The 21010-nt window shown below is 35.9% G+C and overlaps 1 protein-coding gene across 4 annotated transcripts in view; it reads right to left on the bottom strand.

Annotated features, from left to right (window-relative positions):
* Nucleotides 1-21010, bottom strand: part of TOR1AIP1 (torsin 1A interacting protein 1) — a 44914-nt gene that overhangs the window by 13386 nt on the left and 10518 nt on the right. For 2 of the 4 annotated variants that reach the window (XM_069544909.1, XM_069544912.1), the window contains exons 3-7: nt 20935-20994; nt 19548-19592; nt 4366-4407; nt 3349-3432; nt 1322-1378 (exon numbers count right to left, since the gene is read on the bottom strand). In XM_069544909.1, the coding sequence (XP_069401010.1) occupies nt 1322-1378; nt 3349-3432; nt 4366-4407; nt 19548-19592; nt 20935-20994 (288 nt within the window). The remainder of the gene's footprint in view (nt 1-1321; nt 1379-3348; nt 3433-4365; nt 4408-19547; nt 19593-20934; nt 20995-21010) is intronic. The other 2 variants (XM_069544910.1, XM_069544913.1) reach the window with 1 other exon arrangement.

Here is a 21010-nt window from a genome sequence, read left to right as displayed (position 1 = left end):
ATAACAAAGGGCAAACATATAACATGATTCAGGGAGTAATTTTCCATAAAAGACTGGTTTTTGTTTCAGCTGCTTTAAATTCCAAACTCAGAACCTACTAAAAACTAATACATTTATAGTATATATATATATATATACACACACACACACACATATATGTATGTATATAGGTTTAGTAGGTTTGTGTGTGTATACACACACACACATATATACACATACATATACACACACACACACACACATATAAAGTGCAATTCTATGAACATAGTGATTATAAAACAGATTTCCAAAGCTTTTCTTTATAAAAATAGTCTCATGGCTAGTCTCATGGCTTCACTGGTGGCTCAGTGGTAAAGAATCTGTCTGTTAAGGCGGGAGCTATGTGTTCAATCCCTGATCCAGGAAGATTCCACATTCCATGGAGCAACTAAGCCCATGTGTCACAACTCTAAGCCTGTGCTCTAGAGCCCAGCAGTGGCAACTACTGAAGCCCACATACCCTAGAGCCCAGGCTTCACGACGAGAGAAGTCACTGCAATGAGAAGAGAGCAGCCCCTGCTCTCTGCAACCAGAGAAAAGTCAGTGCAGCAATGAAGTCTCAGCACAGCCATAAATAAATAAGTAAAATTACATATATTAAAAAACATGTTTCTTTAAAAATATAAAAAGTCTGATGTTTAATATGGCCATGTGGGAGGAGAACAAAGTCCTTGAAGATTTTACATTCCAGATATTTTTGATTGATTCTTAATTTGAATTCTGGGATTTTACTTAAAAATGGAAAAAAAAAACACAGTGTAATTTCTGCTTAATCTAAGAAATACATACTCATTATAGATAATCTACAAAATATAGATAAAAGAAAATGAAAAACATCAACGGTTTTACTATCCTGAACAAATCATTGTTAGCATCTTCATATTACCTCCCAATCTGTGTTACATTTTCTCAACATTTTATTATGAAAATTTCAAAGTTGGAAGCAAAGCTGTAAGACTGTTATATACACACCAACTAATGAACTTTACTATACCTGATTTATCAACAAATTTGTACTGCAAATAAGGACATTCAACAAGCCACAGAAAGCAGTAGTTTTTTGTTTTTCTTTCATTCAAAATCAAGGTTGAGTACAGAGGTGATTAACTCAGGAAGCAAATTCAAGATACAAGATGAGTTGTTGTTGTTGTTGTTTAGCATTCACTATACTCTCTTTCAACATTTTACACTAAACTGCAAAAGACAATCTTCAAAAATAAGAATAGCATTTGACCACAATCACCTCTAGACTTTTAAGAGTGTAAATTACAGTTTCACCTACTTTGTGATGACTGCCAAAGTGATTCTTTATATTGACTTGACGATCTGGTGGTTTGGTCTAAAAACAAAAAAGAAAAATAGTATACTATAAAGCACATTTAACTTTCTAAGTGTACATTTACCAGAAAATAATGAATAATCAGAAGAGCAAAAACATTCAGATAAACCTCAGGGAATTCAACACTTGAATGTGAATGTATAATTTATTTTAAAAAATAGTTTCTAAAGGGTCATGTTATATCTGAAAAATTAATTATCTGTCTTTTCTTTTTAAAGATAAAAGTAAGATACAGAACATGGCAGGAGATATAAGAAATAATGACACCTGTGAATGGGGGAAAATCTTAAAAGTTTACAATAATGGGTCTTCCTGGAATCTACCATCCATTCTGCTTTAAATTTTTCTTGTAAGTAATCAATATGTTATGTGTTTTAGTCTTCCCTTCTTAAAAATCTTCAATTTTTTTTTCATTTACAAGTAGAATTTATAACAAATTATGTTTAAGAGCAATCAGATTGCTATCTTGGGAGCAAAAGTATCTGACACATCCCCAGGCAGTGGCTAAGTAGTTTTGCTAGTATACTCCTATAACTAAAAAACTTTTGAGCATCAATCTCCAAAATATATTTTAAGTTTATATGTAAGCATTACTAAAATAATATTAACTGATATACATATTATAAAACAAACTAAAATAGACATTTTAAATGGATGAAATAAAAGCTGTAATACACTAAATTCTAATATTTGCCTTCTGCACTCCAGTGGATTTTCTCCCACCTCTGTGGTGACAACAGGCCCAGAAGAGAATCTAGAAAGATCAGTATTCTCCCTAATATGCTTCACTTCTTTGTTCTTTAGCTAGAGTTTTCTTCTGCATGGAGTATATGTGGTCAATAAGAATTTATTCGAATTCAAAAGGGATTACAGAGCCTGTGGTTTATGTGGTTTCAAAGACTAGCACTGGTGGCAATGGTATCGAGCAAGCGGCTATATGAATGGCTTAATCAGTCTCTCAGTTTTAGAGCACAGGTGTATGCATATAGGAAAACTAACAACAACTAACAGCACATAATTTGACTGTTTACTATTTGCCAGGCACTCTCTGAGTAATTTAACCTCACAACAAACCAGTGAGGAAACTGAGGAACAGAAAAGTTAAGCAATTGCCTGAGGGCACAAAACCTATCAATAGTACTGGAAGAGTGAAACGCAGTGAAACTCAAGAGTCATGATCTTAACCACTATGTTAGAGTTTTGCACATCTCCATTGGGATTTATGTGTCAAGAAAGGATGGGGGAACATGACAAAGGATGGGAAATATAAAGAATATCAAATGCCCATAAACTGGCTTCTGAGCTCATTTTGAAAATAGAATGATTAAGTAAAACATAAATAAATTATAGAAATTCTCAAAAGGTGGGGAAAAGTAGAGATTTTATTGTTAATGGGACTAACATATAAATAAAACTACTCATTAGTTACACTGTTTACAAATTTGATCGGCACTCTCACTAAGCCTCAAGCTGGTACTTCTTTTTCCTTCAGCTGATTTTTTCCTTGAATAAACTAAACATCAATTTTTATGAATAATCAGAAACTGTTACTGCTAACTTGGTGTGAATTTGAACAATTCAGAGATAAAAGTAGTAATCTAAGTTCACTAAAACTTCCTAAAAGCTAGCTAACACTCCTGACAGTATAGTGAGTCTATGCCAGTGTGATCAGTTTCTCTATCAAAGTTTTTTAAAAACCACAAATAACTTTTTTTGGTGCAAAAAGATATGTTCCACAAATAACAAGGCAAGGTAGAAGTGATTTGTTTGTTAGGTAGTATGTTACTAATCAGATACATGATATGTATGTGGAATCAGTAATTTTAATAAATGTTTAAAAGTACACTTTTAAAAAAGTAGTTTTAATACTTTAAAATATTTTTTAAAAAAGCAAATTCACAGAATACTTTATACTCTACCTAGAGCTACAGCTCCTAAGAAAAGAGTCATAAAGCATAAAGCAATGTTACCTTCAGACTCAACAGAATCCCCGGATCTGACCTTAACAGTAACATCACTGTCAGAGCTGTCTTGATCATTTTCTTCAGTTTCCCCTAAAACAAAATAAAAACACATTATTATAGTCTTTATTCTACATCTTTAAAGATCTGGATTAAAAAAATAATAATAAAAACAATCTGACATTAAAATGAAGCCTTTTAAATAATCAGATATCAAATTGCTATTTATTACGCTTACTATCCTGAGTCACAAAGTTCTAAATAAGCTAAAATTGAGCTCATTCATTTCATGTTCTCCGAAGTACATAATTATATCCCAAACGAATACTCAGTAAGATTGTATTCTAAGGCTTCAGAGTAAAAAAGTAAACAAACGAACATTAAACAGAAGGAAAGTTTTACCCTATGGTGAGGAAAAGTACAATTAGAGTACAAATTCATACAAGATTAGTATATGCACTAATGTGTTTGCATATACGTGTGTATGTTTGCCAACAGGGCGTGTATATACATACACCCATCCACAAACATTTCAGTATGCAGGGGACTAATCTCAGATTATGGTGAACTTAAAAACAGACTAACCTATGGCTGATTCATGTTGAGATTTGACAGAAAACAACAAAATTCTGTAAAGCAATTATACTTCAATTAAAAAATAAATTAATTTAAAAAACACACTAAATTTTACTGTACTATTCAAAGATAAGATTTGGAAAACTAGTTATTTTAATACCATAATCAAAGGCTAGCACATGACAGAAATGGAAAATATTAGCTTTGCTTAAATTAATTTCAACACACAAAAGATGTTTAATATATACATAAAAGCCATCTTCACACATTCTATTCTATTTTACCTGTCCATTTAACAGTTCAGATTTTAGGCATGAATATTTTTTTTCCTGAAGAAAAAGGCCTTCTTTTCTGTCCTCTCTCTTAAATACTTACCAAAAGTGCTTCTAATCTTAACAACAACAACAAAAAGATTTAGAAAATACTGCATGGTATTTTAAGTGAAAATACCTTCTTCCAAGTAATTGACCTTCTGATGGACACTGGCAGCTTCTAGAAAAGAAAAGCATACATGTTGTATATAACATCACAAGCCAAAGTTCAGGAATCAATAAGAATATTTAATTTAGGAAAGTGAATATTACATCACAACAATTAAACTTTTTTTTCCCATTAAATCATAAAAAAGAAAGGATTATTTCCCTTTACACTATTTCAGGAATAAGTGTGCTACAAACCAGAATCAGAAACTGTGTTTCTTCACTGAGAGCTCTATTTGTATTATAAAACGTAACTTGTGTTTGTAGAAAGTGTGAAGCTCTATGTTGATAAATAGAGTCCCCTAGGTTGGTAAATCGGAGAGGGCAATGGCACCCCACTCCAGTACTCTTGCCTGGAAAATCCCATGGACGGAGGAGCCTGGGAGGCTGCAGTCCATGGGGTCACTGAGGGTCGGACAAGACTGAGCGACTTCACTTTCACTTGTCACTTTAATGCACTGGAGAAGGAAATGGCAACCTACTCCAGTGTTCTTGTCTGAAGAATCCCAGGGATGGGGGAGCCTGGTGGGCTGCCATCTATGGGGTCGCAGAGAGTCGGACACGACTGAAGTGACTTAGCAGCAGTAGCAAGCTGGTAAATAGGTTTACTGTATTCTCTTTCTCATATCTGCTAGATTTCCAATATTCCTTTGAAAAAGCCAACCACACAAGCAGAGCTGAAAAAGCAGTGTTTTCATGCACTGGTGAGTCTGAAGAGATTGTAAGAAAGGTAAAGAAACGCTCCTAGTTCCAGCAGGTCCACATACACCACTGTTCTCAGAGTCAGAGAATTTGGACAAAGATAAATGAGTAAAATGTGTCAAGAAATGCTCTATTTTCACATGGGCTATTCTGATTTTTGGGGGGGTTTTGGCTGTGTCATTTGGCTTGTGGCATCTTAGTTCCCCAATCAGGGACTGAAGCTGGGGCCGTGGCACTGGAAGAGCAGAGTCCCAACCACTGGACCACAGGGAATTTCCTGATTGTTTTTTTTTAAATAAAGAAAGATATACCCAAATGTAAGAATTGCACAATTGGGCTAAAATGTTGCTGAATGATCATATGAGAACAGAATGAACCAGAATGAAAATTTGTTTCCTTTCAGATCTTCCTCTGTTGATTGTAACTCCTATTTGCTTTTCAAAAGAAAAAAAAGAATTGTATTGTAGAAGGCAACTAGCAACCCATCATTCTATGAATGTGGAAATATTTTAAAAAATCAGTTTAATTAGATTGGTATAACATCAATACTAGCCAAGCTACTTTTACTCAATAGTGGCAAGTGCAAATCAGCATTTGACAACATTTTTGCTCTAAAAAAAATTGACTCTGAGAAAACTGCTAATACTACTATGCAATTCTTTCTTTGGGTTTCCCTGGTTGCTCAGCTGGTAAAGAATCTGCCTGCAATGCAGGAGACTCAGATTTGACTCCTGGGTCAAGAAGGTCTCCTGGAGAAGTGTTAGGCTATCCACCCCAGTATTCTTGGGCTTTCCTGGTGGCTCAGAGATAAAGAATCCATGTGGGAGACTTGGTTTCAATCCCTGGGTCAGGAAGATCCCTGAAGGAGGGCATGGCAACCCATTCCAGTATTCTTGCCTGAGAATCATGGACAGAGGAGCCTGGTGGGCTACAGTCCATGGGGTTGCAAAGAGTGGGACAGGAATAAGCACAGCACAGCACAGGATTCTTTAGAAAGACTGTCTTTTCATTTTATCTTCTTTTTCCCAACCAGAAAACTGGAAAGTCAGACTTATCTTACTGCTATTCTATTAAAATGTTAATATTTCCATTCACATTAAAAGGTATTGCCCTTTTTGAAATTTTATTCCTTTTTGAAATTTTATTTTCTAAATCATAACCATTAACAGTACTTCTTTACACAGCAGTTTTGCTTTATTCATTTATGCAACTATTTACAAGGCATACAAAAAAATATTTTTAAGAGCCAATGGTCATGTCTTAGTTATTTTAATAACAGTAAGTCCTTAGTATCTTCATGTTGCTAGTTTTCAAAAAACTTCATGTGTTAATCTGATTCCCATAACATTATAAGAGAACACTATGATAGGTAAGGCTCAGAGATACCAAGTGCCCTGTCTAAGGGTGTCAAGACTGACAAGCGACAAAAAGGACTTGAATAGACTCTGATTTCGAGAATTCTATTCTACCACTACATCAGCTTTGTTCAAAATAACAGCACATTGTAAGCACTCAGCAATTTTAAAAATTTATTTTTAAATTAATTTTTTAAAGCAGTTTATGATTCATGAAACTGGGGGAGGGAGGGAGATTTCCCATATGCTCCCAGCCTCTACACATGCATAGTCTTCCCCATTACCAACATTCCTATCACAGCGCTACACTCATTACACCTGACAAACCTACAGATACATCATAACCACCCAAAGACCTTAATTCACATTAGAGCTCTCTTCTTTTTGCAGTTCTATCTTGATGCTGCACCTTCTATGGGTTTAGACAAATGTACAATGACATGTATAATTCCATTATGGTATTATGCAGAATATTTTCACTGTCCTAGAAATCTTTGGCGCCAGACTTATTTGTTGCTCCCCCATCTCCTACCCCCAATCCTTGGCAATCACTGATCTTTTTACTGTCTCAAGAGTTTTGCGTTTTCCAGGATGCCATATAGTGAGAATCATACAGTATGCAGCCTTTTCAGAGTAGTTTCTTTCACTCAGTAAGATACATTTAAGGTTCTTCCATGTCTCTTCATGACTTGATAGTTCTTTATTATCCCATTGTCTGGATGTTTATTTAGCCATTCACCTATGGAAAGATATCTTGGTTGCTTTTAAGTTTTGGCAATTATGAATAAAAAGGTGTCACACACGTGTGCACAGGTTTGTGTGTGGACCTAAGTTTTCAACTTCTTTGGGTAGATATCCAGGAGTGTGATTGCTGGGTTGCATACTAAGAGTATGTTTAGTTTTTTAAGAAACTATAAAAGTAACCTCAAAGGGGACCACCCTGCATTCCCACCAGCAACAAAGAGGACTTCCTGTTGCTGTACATTCATATCAGCATTTGGTATTGTTAAGTGTATGTAGTGGTATCTCACTTTTTCAATTGCATTTCCCTGATGACATACAATGGAGAGCATCTATCTTTACATATGTTTATTTGCCATCTAACTGCTTTGGTGAGGTATCTATTATGCTCTTTGACCCATTTTTTAAATTGTTTTCTTATTGTTGAGTTTTGAAGAGTTCTTTGTATATTTTGGATAACAGTACTTTTCAAATACATCATTTGCAAATAGTCTATGGCTTACCTTCTCATTCCCTTGACACTTTTTTTTGCTGAGCATAAGTTTTTAATTCTTACAAAATTTGGCCTATCAATTATTTCTCTCATGGATTCTGCTTTTGGTTTATACCTAAGAAGGCACCACCAAACGATCATCTAGGTTTTCTTCTATGTAATCTACAAGTTTTATAGCTTTGTGCTTACGTTTGGGTCTGTGATCTATTCTGAGTTAATTTTTGTGACAGGTGTTAAGGTCTATGTGCAGATTCTGTTTTTTTCTTCACGTAGATGTCCAGTTGTTTCAGTATCATCTGTTAAAAAGACTCTCTGTTCCATTGTATCGCCTTCACTCCTTTGTCAAAGATCAGTTGACTATATATGGCTCTACCTATGGGCTCTGTACTCTACTCCAATGATGTATTTGTTTATTCTTTTGACAATACCACACTGTCTCAGTTATTGTAGCTTTAGGTTTAGTTTACCTTGGAGTTCTGTCCTACTTTCTTCTTCCAATATTCTGTTAGTTACTCGGGGTCTTTTGTTTCTCCACATAAACTTTGGGACCAATTTGTTGATATCCATGAGTTAACTTGCTGGGATTTTGTTCAGTGTTGTATTGAATCTACTGATTGTTGGGAAGAAATGACATCTTGACAATATTGGATCCTCCTATCCATAAACATGGAACATCTCCCCATTTACTTAGTAATTCTTTTATTTTACTCATCAAGTTTTGTATTTATATCTAAGTATTACATTGTGGGATATGCTAATGATATTGTTTTTTATTTTCAAATATCTCATTCATTGCTGGTATGTAAGAAATTGCTTGACTTTTGTGTATTAACCTTGTATCCTACAAACTTGCATGATGGCTTGTAAGTGCCAGGAAGTTTTTGGTCCATTCTTTTGGATTTCCTACATAGATAGTCATATCATCTGTGAATAAAGACAGTTTTAGTTCTTCCTTCTCAATCTCTATATCTTTTATTTCCTTTTCTCTTACTGCACTAGCTAGAACTTCCAGCCTGATGTTTAAAAGTGGTGAGCAAGGTCATCTTTGCCTTGTACCTGAGGTTAGTACAAAAGGTTCCAGTTCCTTACCTATACATGATGTTAGCTATAGTTTCTGCAGACAGTCTTTATCAAGTTGAGACAGTTTATCTCTATTCCTAATTTTTTATCATGAGTGGGTGTTGGACTCTATCAAATGCTTTTTTTCTGCATCTATTGATATTGTTGTATGATTTTTCTTTACTCTGTTAATGATTATATGAGTTGATTTTCAAATGTTAAATCAGGCTTTGGACACCTGGGATAAATCTATTTGGTTGTAGTGTATTCTTCTTGTACTTTTAGTGTCTGTGTTCATGAGAAATATTAGCCTGTAGTTTGTAAAACAGTTTCAAATATTTAAGGAACACTGATCTATAAGCTTCATGCACACAGCATTACATGTCTCCATCTATGTGCTCACAATCAAATATCTGATCCCCCTTTACCTACTTCCCCTTCCCCACTGTTCTTTCCCTTTTCATAATCAATACTTTGTTCTCTATATCTACATGCTTACTTTTGTTTGGTTTGTTCATTTATTTTAAATATTAGCTTTTTATATTCTACATATGAATGAAATCATATCTATGTCTTCCTCTGACTGATCTTACTTAGCATCATGCCCTCAAGATCCATACACATTGTCACAAATGGCAAAATGCCATCTTTTTATTACTGAGTCATATTACACTGTATATATGTTATATATATATATGTGTGTGTGTGTGTGTGTGTGTGTGTGTGTATACATACACCACATCTTTATCCACTTATCTGTTGATAGGCACTTGGGTTGTTTCCATACTTGGATACTGTAACTAATGCTGTGATGATCATGGAGGTAAGTGGCGATGCAGATATCACTTCAGATTATATCTTCATATTCTTTGGATAAATGCCCAGGAGTGGGATAGCTGGATCATATGGTAGTTCTATTCTTAATTTTTTAAGGAATTTTCATACAGTCTTCCAGTCACTGTATCAATCTACATTTCCACCAATAATGAAGAGCCCCTTTTTTCCACATCCTTGCCAACACTTGCTTTATCTTTCCTTTTTTGAGAATTCTGACATGTGTGAGGTGATATTTCACTGTGATTTTGATTTGTATTTCCTTAATAATCAGTTATGAACATTTTTTCATGAATCTGTTAGCCATCTGTATGTCTCTTGGAAAAAAAACATTTATTCAGCTCCTCTGTCCAATTTTTAACCAGGCTGTCTGGGGTTTTTAAATTTTTGAGTTGTATGAGATCTTCATATATTTTCGATATTAACCCCATATTTGATATATCATTTGTAAATACCTTCTCCCATTCAGTAGGTTATTTTTTCATTCTCTCAATGGTTTCCTTTGCTGTGCACAGGTTTTTTAGTTTGATGCAATCTCACTTGTTAAATTTTGTGTTTGTCTCATCATTTACCCAATAGTTGTTCAGTTTCCCTATTTGTGACTTTTCCAGTTTTCTTCTTGTAGTTGATTTCCAGTTTCATTCCACTGTGATCAGAGAGGATGCATATGATTTCAATCTTCTTAAACTTACTGAGACTTGTTTTATGCCGCAACATACTGTCTATCCTTGAGAAAGCGCTGTGTTCACTTGAGAAGAAAGCATATTCTGCTGCGTTTGGATGGAATGTTCTTTAAAAATCTGTCAAATCAATCTGGTCTAATGTTTAATTTAAAGTCAGTGTTTCCTTGTTGACTTTCATCTGAAAGATCTACTCATTGATGAAAGTGAGGTGTTAAAATGCCCTATTCTTATGTTGCTGTCGCTTTCTCCCTTTAGGTCTGTTAACAATTGCTTTAATACACTTTGGTGTGCCTGTTAGATGCAAACATGATAATCATTGTAGTGTCTTCTTGATGGGTTGTCTCATTACTGTATACTGTTTTTACATCTTGCTACCTTTTTTGGCTTGAAGTCTATTTTTCCAGATATGACTATAGAGATAGTAGCTTTCTTTTGGCTGCTATTTGCTTCATGTATTATCTTCCATGCCTTTACTTCTCGCCTACGTTTAGAGCTCTAGCCTCTTTAGAGCTGAGGTCTAGAGGCAACATGTACTTGTTTTTCAACCCATCCAGCCACTCTGTGTCTTTTGACTGGTGAGTACAATCCATTTATATTTATGGTGATTCTGATAGATAAGGACAGTACTACTATTATGTCTTTCTTTTTTTTTCTAGTTGATCTATATCTTCATTGTTTCTCCTTGTATTTCTGTTGCCATTTTGGTCTGGTGATTTTCTAAGATATTTTCCACAGGTTCCTCTCATGTTTTGTGTCTCTGCTTAATGCTTACCCTAAGTTTTGTATGAAGTATCTCAGTTGAAATAGTCCATTTTCTGTTGACAGCGTCTTATCTTCATTCACCTATACAAGTTCTGTCCTTTTCCTCTTCTCCTTCTATCTTTTTGTTGTCTTAAATTATCCCTTTTTAAGTTGTGAGTCTGTTATCAAAGTGAGATAGCTCTATTTATTATTCCGCTTTTTTCTCCCTTTAATCTTTATGTGATAATAGATGGTTTAAAAACCTTTTTTGATAGACAGTTGTAATTTTCTGGCTCTACTTATCACCTTGCTCAAAGTTTTGCACAATTTTGGCCACTTTGTTTCTGGTTGAAGAGCCCCTTTCAATATACTTTGCAAGGCACGTTTAGTGTTGATGAATTCCATCAGTTTTTGTCTGGGAGAGTCTTTTTCTCCTTTATATCTGAATGATAACTTTGGTGGATAGAGTATTCTTGTGTGCCAGTTTCTATTTTTCAGTATTTTGAAAATGTCATTCTATTCCTTCTTGGCCTGTAGGGTTTCTGCTGAGAAATTCACCAATAGCCTGAGGGTTCCTTTGTAGGTCACCATTTTTTTCTCTAGCTGCCTTTAAAATACTGTCATTGAATTTTGAGTATTTAGGACTCCTTCATTTTTAAAACATCTTATTTCTCTTTTCTCATCTACTTGTATTATTTCTAGATTTCTATCTAGACGTCCCTACCTCTCTCTTCATTACTTTGACATTACTTTGCTGACAAAGGTTTGTCTAGTCAAAGCTGTGGTTTTTCCAGTTGTCATGTATGGATGTGAGAACTGGACTATAAAGAAAGCTGAGTGCCAAAGAATTGATGCTTTGGAACTGTGGTATTGGAGAAGACTCTTGAGAGTCCCTTGGACTGCAAGGCAATCAAACCAGTTAATCCTAAAGGAAATCAGTCTTGAATATTCATTGGAAGGACTGATGCTGAAGCTGAAACTCCAATACTTTGGCCACCTGATGCAAAGAACTGACTCATCTGAAAAGACTCTGATGCTGGGGAAGATTGAAGGTGGGAGGAGAAGGGGACGACAGAGGATGAGATGGCTGGATGGCATCATCGACGTGATGGATGTGAGTTTGAGCAAACTCCAGGAGTTGGTGATGGACAGGGAGGCCTGGCGTGCTGCAGTCCATGGGGTTGCAAAGAGTCGGACACGACTGAGCAACTGAACTGAACTAAACTCTCTCTTCATGTGGTCTGCTCTCATTCTAATGAATTCGTCATCTTATTTATTGTGTTCTTTAGCTCCAGAATTTGTTTCAGAATTTTAATATTTTGGTAAGGCAATCTTTCTGCCCATTAGTCTTATCAGTGAGCTCATTAAACTGAGTTTTATTATATCTTTGAGTATCTGAGTATTATATATCTTTGATTATCTTCATAACTTTTAAATTCTCTAACAGTCAGTTACAGTATTTCATGACTTTTTGTTTCTGGAGAACTGTCATTTTCTTTTTGTGGTATACTGTTACTGTGGTTCTTCGTGTTGTTTGATGATGAACTGTTCCTCTGTCAGCGCATTCGATATTAAATGATAGGTGAGAAGTTAGACTCCTTTGTTTTCCAGTTGGTGGCACTATCATATGGGTTTTGTTCTTCTTACCTAAGCTGCCACTGGTTACATCTATCTGAATGGCATTTTATAGACCCCACCTTCTCTCTAAGAGGTGTGACTGTGCCTTTGTTGCAGTGTTTTTGTGCCACCAGGGTCATAGCTCCTTGCCTGTGCTAGAGCCTTTGTCATCACCAGGATGGTGGGCTCTTTCCATTCCTTGTATCTGGGATCCCCTGAGACACAAGCTCCATCATCAGGGAAGATGATGGAGGGGACAGAGGGACTGGAATCACACAGGCAACTCTTCCTCATCTGTTATAAGGTTTGCAGGCTCTGCCACTGTGAATGCGAGGTGATGTGGATGTGGACACCTCAGTGGCTGTTGATTTGGGGTCCCAGGCCCCACTGCTGCCATTGACCAGTTACTTGTGGCCTTGGGTGCCAGGCTGGTTGGTTTGCTCGGGTCATGTGTATAGCCTTTCTTGCTGTTTCTGAGTTCTCTGTCTCTGGGCTCTGCTGTTCCCATCAGTAGACCCAAATTGCAGCCCTCTTTCCACTATTACCTCAGTTCCCCTTCCACCAAGTATTACATTTCACCCACCTGTAGATGCACAGATGTGTGGATTTCTCCAGCATCCTGTTGCTTTTAGCAGAGACGCTTTTGTTAAGCTGTGGATTTTTCACTGGTTATGGAGTGAAGGGGAGACAAAGGTAAGGTAGATGTTTCACACTGCTGTGTTTCTGACGCTGGTGGGTCTATAGTTTTTTCTAATGTTTTGGTCTGGTTTTGGTATCAGCATAATGCTGGCCTCACAGAATGAGTTAGAAAGTTGCTTCCTCTGCTTCCATCCTCCAAGAGACTGTAGAGAATTGGCATAATTTCTTCCTTTAATGTTTGATAGAATTCACTAAGAAACTCACTTGGGCCTCATGCTTTCTATTTTGGAAGGTTATTAATTGTTGATTCAATTTATTTAAGAGATATAGAGCTATTCAGGTCACCTATTTCGAGTGAATTTTGGTAGATTATATCTTTCAAGGAATCAGTTACATCTCATCTAGGTTATCAAATTGGTGGGCATAAAGTTGTTCATAATATTCCCATGTTATCCTTTTAATTTCCATAGAATATACAGTGTCCCCTCTTTAATTCTTGACATTAGTAACTTGCATCCTACATTTTATCCCCCTCCATTTTTTCCCTTCTTTCCTTTTCTTTTTTTCTTAGTTACCTTGGGCAGAGGCTTCACCTTTGAAGGATAGGTTTGCATGGTACAATATTCCAGGTTGGTGGGTTTTTTTTCTTTGAATACTTTAAATCTTTTACTCCGATCTCTTCTTGCTTGCATGCTTTCTGAGATGTTAGATGTGATTCTGACCTTTGTTTCTTTACAGGTCATGTGTTGTCTTCCTCAGGCTTTGTTTAGGTTTCCTTTTTTTTTTTTTTTTTTTTTTGACCTTCTGTGGCTTAACAAAGATATGCCTAAGTGTATTTTTATTTTTGGCATTTATCTTTCTTGGTGTTTGTGAGATTACTGGATCTGAATTTAGTGTTTGACATTAACTTGGGAAACTCTTAGTCATTACTGGGCTTCCCAGGTACCTCAAGTGGTAAAGAATCCACCTGGCAATGCAGGAGACACAGTAGATGCAGGTTCAATCCCATGGATCAGGAAGATACCCTGGAGGAAGAAATGGCAGCCCACTCGAGTATTCTTGCCTAAATCCCAAGGACAGAGGAGCCTGGCAGGCTATAGTTCATGGGGTAGCAGAGAGTCGGATGCAACTGAGCACACATGCACGCAGTCATTAATATTTCAAACATTTCCTCTATTCCTTTCTTCTCTGTTATTCACAGTATCCATACGTTATGCCTTTTGTAGCTGTTGCACAGTCTAGGATATTCTGTATTATTTAGTCATTGTTCTCTTTGCTTTTTGGTTTTTAAAGATTCTGTTTTTTTTTAAATTGAGATATAACTGATATTTAACATTGTGTTATGTGTAAGGTTTATAATGTGTTGATTTGATACATTTATATATCGCTGTATTACCATAGGACTAGCTAATAAATCATGTCATATATTATCATTTCTTTGAGAATGCTATTGATATTCTATTGCTAGAGAGTCTAAGCCATGTCCACTCCAACAAGCCCATCAAGAGTCTTCATTTCTGTTAGTGTTTTTTTATCTGCAGCATTTGATTCTTTCTTAGGATTTCTACTTCTTTGCTGACATTGTTCATCTGTTCTTGCATGTAGTCTACTTTATCCATTAGAGTCTGTACTATATTAAATCATAGTTGTTTTAAATTCCTGATCTGATAATTCTAATATCCATGCCATATCTGGTTGATATTGCTCTATCTTTTCAAACTGCTTTTTTGCATTTTGTCATGTTTTATAATTTTTTTCTTGATGTACTGGGTAAAAAGAATACTGCTGTAAATAGGTCTTTAGTAAAGTGGTGGTAAGGTGTTGAGGGAGGGGCAGTATCCTGGGAGAAGGGAAGTATCTTACAGCTCTAGGTGTCCACTTTTTAGTAAGCTTATGCCTCAAGACCATGAACTTCACAACAGTTCAAAGTTTTTCCTGTTCCTGTTTAGGTGAAACAGAACGCTCAGAATGGTCTGGAGTTGGGTTTATTTCCCATCTCTCAAGTCAGCTGGGCTTTGATACAGTAGGTTCAGTTTGGTTCAGTTCAGTTGCTCAGTCGTGTCCAACTCTTTGCAATCTCATGCACCACAGCACGCCAGGCCTCCCTGTCCATCACCAACTCCCGGAGTTTACCCAAATTCATGTCCATTGAGTTGGTGATGCCATCCAATCATCTCATCCACTGTCGTCCCCTTCTCTTCCTGCCCTCAATCTTTCCCAGCATCAGGGTCTTTTCCAATGAATCAGCTCTTCACATTAGGTGGCCAAAGGATTGGAGTTTCAGCTTCAGCATCAATCCTTCCAAAGAACACCCAGGACTGATCTCCTTGATCAGTCTGGTTGGATCTCCTTGCAGTCCAAGGGACTCTCAAGAGTCTTCTCCAACACCACAGTTCAAAAGCATCAATTCTTCGGTGCTCAGCTTTCTTCATAGTCCAACTCTCACATCCATACATGACCACTGGAAAAACCATAGCCTTGACTAGACCAATAGGCTCCAGTTAACGAGATTTCCTTGAGGGCTTGTCTTGTTAAGAACAGAATACCCTGGCACGTTTCAAAATGCTGCCTTTTGGGATCCCTCTAACTTGCAGAAGTATGAACGGATTTTTTTTTTTTTTTTTTAAATGTGAGCCTGGCTGAGCCTCTGGAGGTAAATTTCACAACACAGTAGGGGCCCGCCTTAGACTGGGTCCTGCTGAAATTTTTTAACTCTTCAGGCTTGTCCACACAGAACATCCAACAATTCATTAACTGCAGTTCAGGTTTTCCTACCCAGCACTACCTCCCGCAGAGGCTTCCACTTGTGAGTCTTGGCTCCAGCAAGCTATGACTTCCTGTATTTGCCCATTTCTCAAACCTTGGGGGCAGTGATTTGACCTGTGTCATTTCCTCTCTTATGGATCTAAGAAGAGTTGTTGATTTTTCAGTTGTCAGTTTTTGACTTGTTATTAGGCTAAAGTGGTGACTTCCAAGCTCCTTACATGTGGAACCTTTTTAAAAAGTCTCCCTCAATAATTTTTTGAGTAAACGCATGAATGGGGGGAAAGCTGAGAAGTGAATTCTTTCTAAAATGAGAGGTTCCAACAAAACCTAAATGTAATACAGTAGCTTTGTTAAAATCACATTTATATTGGGGCATTATGTTTTATATAGTTTAAAAATTATTTGTTGTAGCAAAATTTAAGGCTGAACTGATTTTTGAATCTGTGTTAATGGAAATAAAAGTATGTTGAAAATTTACATTCATTCACAAACTATCAGAAAAAACTAATAGTACAACAATCCCTCTTTTTTCATCCTGATAAAATATATTTCCACCATACTTTTGCAAATCTATGTTAACTGTCTAGAGCAAATTAACTAATAATTAATCCTTTCTATACCAGGTTGCCTACAATTCAATCTCCCTTTTTTCTGTTTATGTTAGTTATGTCAATTAGTTTTAATTAGCACAATGAAGAATTTAGAAATATTTTTAAATCAGCTTCTATAAGGGAGTTCTGCACTTGCTTTTAATACTTTTAATATGACATATTAAATAAATCATGGATTTAATCTATTTTTGAACACTTTTAAGACATTTAATATAGGGTCTAAAAATCCTTTCTTTAGAATTCCATGTTCCTAACAGTAAATATTTATCAGACTAGATTTATAAGACATAAATAATAATTTATCAAGCAAGGCTATCATGGTAACATCACTAAGAACAAAAAACAGTAGTATTTTGTGCCTTATAATCCAGCAGGATTTTATGAATTAAGACACCTTAAACAATAATACATTTTATATAGTTGACAAATACTCTTCACTGTAATAGGCTTTTGTCCTGATTGTATACACATTTTAAAACATAGTTCTCACTCTAGAAACCCAAGTTTACCAATTGAGAATGTCATTCTGAAAATCATTTACCACAAGATAGTTCAAGGAGCCGCAGTTAATGTGAGTGTTGTTTCTAATGTAGAGGAGTTTCTCATATTGCCTGAACTCTAAACATAAAAGAGTGACATTCTATTACAAGACAAACTGTAGTATTTACAACTCTCCTTCTCATTTTGCCTGTTCTGCATCCTTCAAAATTCTAATTTTATTGCCATTAAACCTTCCTGACCTCTTCCACAGAGTAGGGCTCTTCTCTACCATATACATATACCACTATTTTAATGCTTATAACAATTTTTTTACCCAAGCAGCAAAGAATGTATAGATAAATATCCAAATACAAACTGATGATGAATCAGCAGTATCTATGACTATATAGCTTTTAATTTCATTTCCCTCTTTTGTCATTCAGCTTCCTTTATTCTAAACTTCTTGGCTGCTACATGGGGGAAGCTAAAGCATTAAAAAAAAATTTTTTTTTTAAGTATTACTCTTTCCTACATACATGCAAAAACTTTCAAGACATTAGAATTCTATTCAGAGCAATAATACCCTAACCAAAAAAAGGTTATTTTTAAAAAAATTACAAAGGCTGTGGCTTTTAGGCAAATGGCAATAATTAAATGTGCTGTTAAGGAGGTGTCACTTTTCTAACAGTTTTAACCAATTAGGAAAAGATACTTCAGAAGTTTAAGGTCTTTCAGTTTGTTATAAAAAACAGATCACTTAAAACTACCTCCTCTGGTGGACATCAACCATTATCTGTATCACTTCCTGTTCACTTTCTTTTGTCTGGTCACAGTTTTAAAGAAAAATACAAAGTCCCAGGATATTTCTACTATAGGCTTTCTTATTCCAAGAGATTTATGGAATGTGTTGGTGTGAGGCGTGAAGGGTATTCAAGGAAATACAAACCATAATTGAGTTGTGTCTGGGGACAAAGGCATGAAGATTCAAAAGTGAGACGATCATGCTTTTTCAAAGAGAAGACAGGAGTCACTGTGTCTCCTTTTTGTGTTGTCAGTAAAACCTAGTGTGGAATGTTCAATCTATGTGTGGACATAAATCTACGTCAAGGCAGGTATTTAACTCTCCGAATTTATTCTTAGAACAAATGATAATTTAGGTGATTTCCTGTCTTTAGGTCTGCCATTAATGTAATTAGAGATGGGTAAACTTTCTCCGTCAAGGGCCAAAGAGTAAATATTTTAGGCTTCTCTAGCCACACAAGGTCTCTGTCATATGCCTGTGTATACATATATATATTTATTCCACAAAATGTAAAAATTTTTCTTAGCTCACAGGCTGTATAAAAACAAGACCACATGTCAGATTTTACTCAGAGGCTGTACTCTGGGGATCCCCAGTATAGATACCTTACTATTCAATGCCAATCACACTTTGGAGAACAAGAGAGTGGCACAGCAAGAAGAAGAGAATAAAGAATAGTCTGGAAATATCACAAATGTTCAAGCTCCATGAACAGCCATTTTATACATTTCAAGATTTACTAGCATTACTATTGGGGGAAAAAAGGGGGGTGTCATTCTTTATTGATCTCACAGAAATTTCCTTTAAACTGAAAGTACTTTTTTTAAAGTTAGTTTTTATTATAAAGTACTTGCAGAAATAATTTCTAAATCTAGCATAGAAAGAACATAAAAGTGCTAGATTATTTCATCTGCAAGTTTGCTTCTATTTAAGACTCAAAAAAAATTCTTTTTTAAGTTTTTATATAGAGCATTTGAGAAATTGGTAGGTAAAAGTACACATGATAAGTTGCATACTACAAGGATCATTTTCAGTACCCAGACACTGTAAATTCTGAAGTCTCTAAAAAAATTGAGTTTAAAAGTGGAAGACAAATTTAAAACAAGCTGCAACTATTTATAAAGAAAAATGAAGCTTCTCTCCTTTGACTCATCTCCAAATTTAGAAAATTTGTAACTTAAGACTAAGTCCAACCACAATCAATGTAAGTTCACTTAAAGCCACAGATCTTGGTAGCTCAAGTCCTATATCAAGGCAAATGCTGAAAAGAATATAAACCACTTCAACAAACATGGCAAAGGACACAACTTACTACAGAAAAATTTCCAATTCACTTTCTAAAGCAAGAAAAAACTTAATTGGTAAGTTGTTATCTCTTTTCTCGCAACAGTGTTAACTTAATAACTGCTAATAAAAACTAAAATATAGGTTATGACATTTTCTTACGTGAACTTAAACAATAATATAACAAAGGACATAATTTCAGAGAATAAAAACCAAGGCTATTGGTCCCTCAAGCTGAAATAATGAACAAATATTTTCAAGCCAGTGACCAAATGAAAGTACTCCTGCATTCTACTGATAATTCGAAGCCTCAAAGAGAACCTATAAGAATTAGAGATAAACAAACCTAATTCACTCATTTTAGTATTTCCATTTGTTTTGTGTGCCGAATCTGCAAGAGAGATAGCAATAAAATGATTAGTGCTTAAAAGGAAATGCATCATATGGTTCTTTACCACAGGTTCATCATCAAAACCTTAACAGATTTTTATCACTTAAAAGGACAGTCATCTATCAGGAAAAAAAAAAAAAATCAACCTAACTCTTTTTAAAAGAGAATAACCGAGGAGTAGAAACCTCATGTGAAGGTAAATGTTTCCTTTTTAGTTCCTACAATAAAGCACCTTATGGGCTGGGAAACTCTAAAAATGAAGCAGATCTCTTGGAATGACATTCATAGTTTTCTTTCATAGTTACGAAATCAATTTAAGGGCAATACTCTTCTTAGGTCTTAAAGTGAAAGTTGTTCAGTCATGTCTGACTCTTTGTGACCCCATGACTATACAGTCCATGGAATTCTCCAGGCAGGATACTGGAGTGGGTAGCCTTTCCCTTCTCCAGAGGATCTTTCCACCCCAGGGATCAAACCCAGGTCTCCTGCATAGAAGGCGAATTCTTTACCAGCTGACCCACAGGGGAAGAAATGCAGTTAAGGCAGGAAAAATTTATAGCCCTGAGCCACAAAGGCTCAGTCTTCAATTTTTTATTAGCATTATACTGGGAAGAGTAAAAAGTCCCTGACATTAATTTAAAAACCATTTTGCTAACAAAAAGAATCATAGCAACATACAAGGACACAACCTCTAATGAAAAAATTATTTTATACACTTATATGGAAGGATGTCTCAATATATTTTAAGTAAAAATCAACAGTAAGAAGGTACAGAAAAGAGCAATTATTGGGCTAAAATGTGGGTTAAAAAAGACAGGAAAAGATGATTTATACATGAATTCTCTTGTATCTCCATAAAATATCTCTGGAAGACTGCCTAAGAAACTGACAGCACTGGTTGCTTAAGGAAACTGGGTGGACAAACAACGAAAGGAGCTGGGAGACTTTCCATCGTATATTTATAGAAATTTTGAATTTCTAACCATATAAATACATGTTCCTGTGGCTGCTAAGTCGCTTCAGTCATGTCCGACTCTGTGCGACCCCATAGACGGCAGCCCGCTAGGCTCCCCCGTCCCTGGGATTCTCCAGGCAAGAACACTGGAGTGGGTTGCCATCTCCTTCTCCAATGCATGAAAGTGAAAAGTGAAAGAGAAGTCGCTCAGTCACGTCTGACTCTTAGCGACCCCATGGACTGCAGCCTTCCAGGCTCCTCTGTTCATGGGATTTTCCAGGCAAGAGTACTGGAGTGGGGTGCCATTGCCTTCTCCAATAAATACATGTTAAGTACCCTATTTAAAAATATGAGAAAGCTGAACCAACAGACAAAACAATCTCTTACCAGATCTTGAGCTTCTTAGAGGAGGTCTACACAGGCTGATTAGAGGGTCTTCACTCATCACTAATATTGGAAGAGA

This window comes from Ovis canadensis, chromosome 12 (genome assembly GCF_042477335.2).
Source record: "Ovis canadensis isolate MfBH-ARS-UI-01 breed Bighorn chromosome 12, ARS-UI_OviCan_v2, whole genome shotgun sequence".
NCBI classification, from domain to species: domain Eukaryota; kingdom Metazoa; phylum Chordata; class Mammalia; order Artiodactyla; family Bovidae; genus Ovis; species Ovis canadensis.
Note: the sequence above shows the minus strand (reverse complement) of the source record. Positions and strands in the feature narration are given on the sequence as shown.